Genomic DNA, 6,234 nt, shown 5'->3' with positions numbered 1-6,234 from the left:
TTATTATTATTATTATACACAGCAAACGTCAATTTGGCCCAAAATACTTGTATCCAGGTCAAAAACAAGTTACTATTAAAAAAGTAAAAGACTTTAATTCGAATACAAGCGAGTACGAGACTAACATCGATTAAATACATTACGTACTTACTTTGTAATTAAAATTATTTATTTCAGCAAGCAAGTAGTGAATGCAAAAAAAAATGATCATACCGTCATACGTCACGCGCAGCGCAGTCAGTCGACAGTCAGTCGACTTGACATACACAGACGATAAATAGTTCTCGGAAAGTTCTCTCCGAAGACAAAGTGATTATAAAGTGCATAAACCATTTTAAAGTTAGATAAAGAAGAACAAAAGTGTGATAACGAGAATTATCTACCGTAAAGTCTACGCAATAAGAGTAAATAACAGCTAAGAGATAAATATTAAAATGGTGCCAAGTTTATACATGTAACTTTTATATACTTATGTGCATCCTGTTCTACTGAGCTTTATGTTATTTATTATAAAAAAAATCAGTGAGATTTCTGTCGCTCTCATCGAAATGACGAGCATCAGTGCTAAGATTTTAGACGTGTTCCGCAACTTGAGGTCGGATGCGACACCAAGAGCCCCGAGACCCGAACAGCACAACACAACTAATGACGTCATTGAGGATAATAATTATAACAATGAAAATGTAGATACTTCCAACGACCAAGAGGAAGAAGAAGTGATAATCATTGAACCAGATGATGATTGTAAAAAGGACAAGAAACCCAAAAATAAAAAAAGTTTCTTCAGTGCTGGCAAGAAAAAAAATTTTTCATGCCCAGACAAGGGTAAAGAACACATTAGTCCTGTTGCAAACCGTGTTAATACACAAGGTGAGCTCTAATTAAATGGATTGGAGGAAAAGTTAGAGGTCAAGCTCCTGAAGCATGGGGAATCCCAGGGAACTTCCAAGTTTATATATTAGTCATAGCTATATGCAATTATTACATGTTCATTTGTTTGTTTCAGCTACTGGAAATGTAATTAATATTGTAGATTCAAAAAATGTCACTTGTGGTGATAAATTTGTGTACTACCTGGGGCCCACGAATGGCAGGAACAACATGCCAACAGATATCCCCAATGAGGAATACATTGAGAAAACAAATCTTATAACTCTTCTTATGGAAGCTAAGATTACGGTACTACAATTTCATACATTTCTTTGTGCCTTATGCTTTTTATTTAAAATCATATTAAAATAATTCTTGGTTAACAGCCTGAACATGAGTACATTGACTACATTTCGAAGAATCTTGGTAGAAACTGGCATAGCTTCTTTCGACGGCTTGGCTACACGAAGGGGCGAATTGAAACATTTGAAATAGATGAAGCTAGAAATGGAGTATCAGAGGTAAAAAGCATGCAATTTTATAACTGTCATTATGTACTGATTGACTTGATATTATAGGGAGAACAATAAAGTCCGTATTGTATACTCCTTGATGCAATAATAAACTCCCTATAACAATAGATAATAGTATAAAGAAATATAATAGTAATCAAACTTGTTTGTGACAGGCACGCTACAAACTGTTATTGGACTGGGTCCGGAATGATGATGATGGCACACTGGGGCTGCTCGCCACACATTTATGGGAAGAGGGAGAAAGACACATTGTCAAAGAATTATCAGTTATTTATAAGAAGAACAAGGAATAATATTTAAACAAATAATATTAGGTATATTTTTGTATTAATTGTATACATTACAAATACCTTGAAACTTAGATTTTTGGCAAATTATTTTTGTACTTAGTATCTACTGGTTTGGCTAAGAATACAGCGAGGATTCAACAAAATGTATTTTTATTAAGTGCTATTATTCTTGTATTGAGTACCTACTTACAGTTATTGTATTTTTAGCTGATTATATTTTATTCTTTTGATGTGGTATTTGTTCTATGCCCAGAAAAATAATACCCTTATTTAGAGCAAAAAGCGATTATGCTGTGCTTGTTGATTAAAAATGAAAATGTTAGCAAATTTTGTTGCAGACAGTCATTGGCTGGCAGATAGTGACACCCTCCCCTGGTTTTGATAACTGTTGTGTTCTTCAATCCCGGTTATTAGGTAACTGCTATTCCTCATTAATGTGATAAACTCTTAACCTGTTGCGATGTAATGTAACTCATAAAGTATTTTAATTCAATGTAATACATAATTATTCAAAAATATAATGTAATGACAGAGGCATATAATAAAAATAAATATTGCCTGACATTTGAATAAGATATAGAATGAGAGACTTTCAAGGCTATGATCACCAAAAACAACATAGATGGTGTTGTACAACTTTAACTCATTACTTGGTACATAATTATTCCAAAATAAAATTTAATGGCAGAAGCATATATGAACATGATTGTTGCTTGATATATTGCTTCTCTTTATTTTCATCAGAATAATAATGGGTGGAAGATGTGTGACAAGGGTCATCATTTATACTTAAAAACAAAGTTAAAAGATGCATAATATGACTGTTATCTATGAAACTAGAAGGTTAAACAAAGGCAACTCTGTACAGCGCCAACGCCATATATTTTTTGGGGAATGTAGCCTGGAAAGTCCTCATTGAGTTTGTCTCAATGTGAGAGTGGTTGCATTGCAAGTTTTCTTCTGACGCTGTCTCTTGTAGTTCTGCCTAAACCTTAGGCCTGAAACCGAAATTATATTCTTTTTGGATCTGCCTAACCTTATAGTGTTGCCGCTCGATAGTGCATCGATAGTTTTCGATCGAACTATCGATAGTTTACCAAAAAACGATAGTATCGATAATTAATCGATACTATCGATAGTATCGATAGTTTGTCATCTTTTAACTATCGATAGTATCGATACTATCGTTGCTTATCAATAGTATCGCCAAAAAAGAGCTATCGATACTATCGATAGGCCTATCGGTTGGGTAGATGATTTTGGCTGTTTACTATCGATAGTAAAACTATCGATTTTTCGGCAACACTATAACCTTATAGAGATTTTCACTGAGCATTTAATTATTAATAATAGTGTTGTCTATCGAGACTATCGATAGTTGAAAAAACTCCACAGTATCGAAACTATCGATAGTTAATCCCTATCGATATTTTAAAACTATATATCTATACTCTGCTACGAATAAATACTCTGTCAACACTAACGTAGTGTCAGAAGCAATTCTATAGATAGTATCGATAGTTCTTGCTATAGGTAGTCAGAAGCAATAAACACTATCGATTGATACCTAATCACAATACCGATTGAATCCTATCGAGCGATAGTATGATGACTTTCAAAGGCAACTACCGATATTTCGGCAACGCTATAATAGTAATCTCTTCGAAGGGATGAGACTTGGCTGCACGGCCTTTGCCTTTCTCCAAGATAAAGATTTATCCTGATAGATCAGATTTTTTAAAAATAAGTACTTTTCAAAACGATAGATGGCGCTCACGTCACTACATTCTAATAAAAGCTGACTGAGAATTGGTTTTTTTTGGCGGGAGGCGGGAACGGGACAGTTGCTTTCTTCATTGAATAATCTAAATAATTAATACGAAGTGGTGTTTTGTGGTTAATGATCGCATTAAGTTAGTCGGAAGACATTCGCGAGTGTTATTATATTGGAGTATTCAATAAACAAAGTGTATCTGCCTATTTTCGCTTCGTGTCAGGAAGCCGCTTCATAACTCAAAAGTTTATGCGGACTTTTGAGTTAATTCGTTTGGGGTTCGGAGTAGGAGTCTACTCCGAGGGTGGGGGCTTAGGTTTCATCATCATCACCTTTCATCATTTCATTAATCATCAAGAAAAAAAATACGTCAGACATGGCTGTATGGGCATAGTTCCCTTTGCCTTACCCTTCGGGGAAAACCGAGGGAAAACCAAACCAAAAAAAAAAAAATGACTGAGAATTGATGGAGAATTGAATTCGACATCTACAATTCCCATTTAAAAAAGTTTGTAGTGTTGTGCGATTTGATGGAAATAACTGAGTTCAGTCATTTATTCCCATAATTAATTTTGATTTATTTATTTATTGCCTTTTAAATAAATGAATTGATATAAAATGTTTTAATTAAACTCTTATAAGATTTCATTTAAAACAAAACATTTTATGAAAAAAAAAATAGTTTTTTTTTCTGTGGCAACTCTAGTGACGCTACGCGCATGCGCCCTGCGATTCCTCAGCTAGAAAATTATTGATCGACGCGGGAGGTTAGTGACCGGTTGTATTTTGTAACGTGTCTGAATATTGATAAAAGTCATTCCAAAATGAAAGGCGACAAGAACGTGGACATCCAGGCCCTGAAGGATATCGCGAATAAGCTGAGAATCGACAGCATCGTGGCTACAAATGCATCCAAATCAGGGTAAGTGATTATAACCTTATTTTTACATAGCCTCTTTTGAAGGTCTAATGAAGGTTAGGAATGCATTTTGTCCTAATTAGAATCTTATTACGGTACTACTGGATATATTTTGTTACTTTAAGGTTAAGTATGTAGGTACCTATAGTTGTCATTTTCATGGTACAGGCACGTTAATGTGTACGAAGCTTTGCTGTTATTATTATTTACCGGCGTTTTTTATTTTTGCTAGTTCCATGTGTTCAGATTGTTTGTCTCATAAAGATTATCATATAATATCCCTTTAATTCTTATCTGTTTACTGTAGCAGAATAAGAAAGGCCGTCAATTTTGATTTTGTTGTGGAAATAGGCATGATTCTCGCAAATAGGCACTCGAATCACAAGTACCTATGTCCAACAGTCGCTGTATGCAGATTCAAGGTTATTAACCGAATAGCGATAATATAGATTTACCTCTTGTTATTTTCATACAAGGCCCACACCACTCAATTCAATTTTCAAGTTGTAGCTTACTCTATCACTATTTAACTTTATATTTATATAGGTAAACCTTTCCATCTATAAGCATCGTTTTTATTCATTTTAGTATTGTTATATACCTAGTTGTAAGGCCCAGATGTCTTTTAATATTCAAATCCCATTGTTTGTGACTTGTGACTGGAATACCAGGCCCTACGAGGATATTCTCTATTTAAACTGGAATAGTCTGTTTCTAAATCTAATTGGAGTCATATTAAAAAAAATATCACATTCCTTACCATACTACAGTAGGTTTTACGGTTTTGTGTCAAAAGATACTCGAGCAGTAACTAAGCAGATAGATAGTTGTGTATTACAAGATATTTATATAACTTTAATAGGTATACCTATAATATTATTCTTATATACAATGTACAGTTAGTAAGTTTCTGAAATAACCTTAGTTTGACATTAATTGTGAACCTTGACACTGCTATCCATATCTCCGGCCTGTTAACCTTGTCCATGATAATTTATTATACAACTTATACAGTGTTTGCTATATTTGATAACTTCACATTGGAATTCAATTGATTCATATGACATGGCAACTCGAACAATTGTATGACAGTTTGACCTCTAAAAAGCTATGTTACTGACTCTCATTATTGTTTTATACAATGCTTTAATCGGTTGCATTGATTACTATTCATTACGTAAGAAACTAGTAAGGTGAAAGTCAAAATCAAATAGCTTGAGATATTTAGAGCATATCAATTAGGTAATCTGTTTCATTTCAATTAAGTAAATTTAATTTTACATACTTCTTTTCACACTGCAATAAAGAACACAGCTCTTGCGAATGTGCCTACTGCTAATTGCGAGTATAATATTCATTAATGATGATAATTTTTATCATTAGATCATTTGTGATGATTTTTGCCACTTTGATAATAATAAAATAGCAAATGCAATGATAGCAGATGAATTGACGATTGACTCCCAATATTGCAAGCTGCATTTTGTTTTTGCAATTTGCATGCTGAAACTAAAAGTATAATTGAGAATAGCCACCATATAAAAGTTAAATGAATTCATCTACAGGATATAATACAATATACCTCCTTCCGAGAAACTGTGAAAGGCATACTTACAATACAAGAAATAAAAATAAAATTGATATTCAAAATTCTAGATAAAGTAAATTAAATTCATCTTACTTGAAGCTTACTTTATGTAAAAAAATCTTATTATAAGATTAGTAACTACCTAAATGATAAAAATGTCTGGTATTGAATGTGTTCCTCTGGTTATTAAATAACTTTTAATGTATACCCTCATTGGTTTTTAAAAGATGTGTTGCTGTTGCAGTTTCTTGTCATTT

The 6,234-nt window shown here is 33.2% G+C and overlaps 2 protein-coding genes across 2 annotated transcripts in view; both read left to right on the top strand.

Annotated features, from left to right (window-relative positions):
- Nucleotides 1-250: 250 nt before the first annotated feature.
- LOC126380477 (uncharacterized) lies at nucleotides 251-1,926 on the top strand. Its single transcript, XM_050029920.1, has 4 exons — nucleotides 251-870; nucleotides 1,007-1,179; nucleotides 1,257-1,391; nucleotides 1,559-1,926. Exons 1-4 carry the CDS (start codon nucleotides 498-500, stop codon nucleotides 1,697-1,699), a joined length of 822 nt encoding a protein of 273 aa, XP_049885877.1. The 5' UTR covers nucleotides 251-497; the 3' UTR covers nucleotides 1,700-1,926.
- Nucleotides 1,927-4,210: 2,284 nt separating this feature from the next.
- LOC126380456 (transketolase-like protein 2) overlaps nucleotides 4,211-6,234 on the top strand; it is a 14,479-nt gene continuing 12,455 nt past the window's right edge. Inside the window, exon 1 of the mRNA XM_050029883.1 lies at nucleotides 4,211-4,392. Coding sequence (XP_049885840.1) covers nucleotides 4,295-4,392 — 98 coding nt within the window. The 5' untranslated portion in view covers nucleotides 4,211-4,294. The remainder of the gene's footprint in view (nucleotides 4,393-6,234) is intronic.

The sequence above is a fragment of the Pectinophora gossypiella genome, chromosome Z, assembly GCF_024362695.1.
Source record: "Pectinophora gossypiella chromosome Z, ilPecGoss1.1, whole genome shotgun sequence".
Lineage (NCBI taxonomy): Eukaryota > Metazoa > Arthropoda > Insecta > Lepidoptera > Gelechiidae > Pectinophora > Pectinophora gossypiella.
This window is presented reverse-complemented; position numbering and strand designations above follow the sequence as displayed.

What these genes read in the sequence shown, in the direction of transcription:
- LOC126380477 (XM_050029920.1), top strand. Translation starts at nt 498, where the DNA reads ATGTTATTTATTATAAAAAAAATCAGTGAGATTTCTGTCGCTCTCATC. An exon ending in AAACCGTGTTAATACACAAG is followed by an intron (nt 871 to 1,006) that starts GTGAGCTCTAAT and finishes TGTTTGTTTCAG; the next exon opens with CTACTGGAAATGTAATTAAT. An exon ending in TTATGGAAGCTAAGATTACG is followed by an intron (nt 1,180 to 1,256) that starts GTACTACAATTT and finishes CTTGGTTAACAG; the next exon opens with CCTGAACATGAGTACATTGA.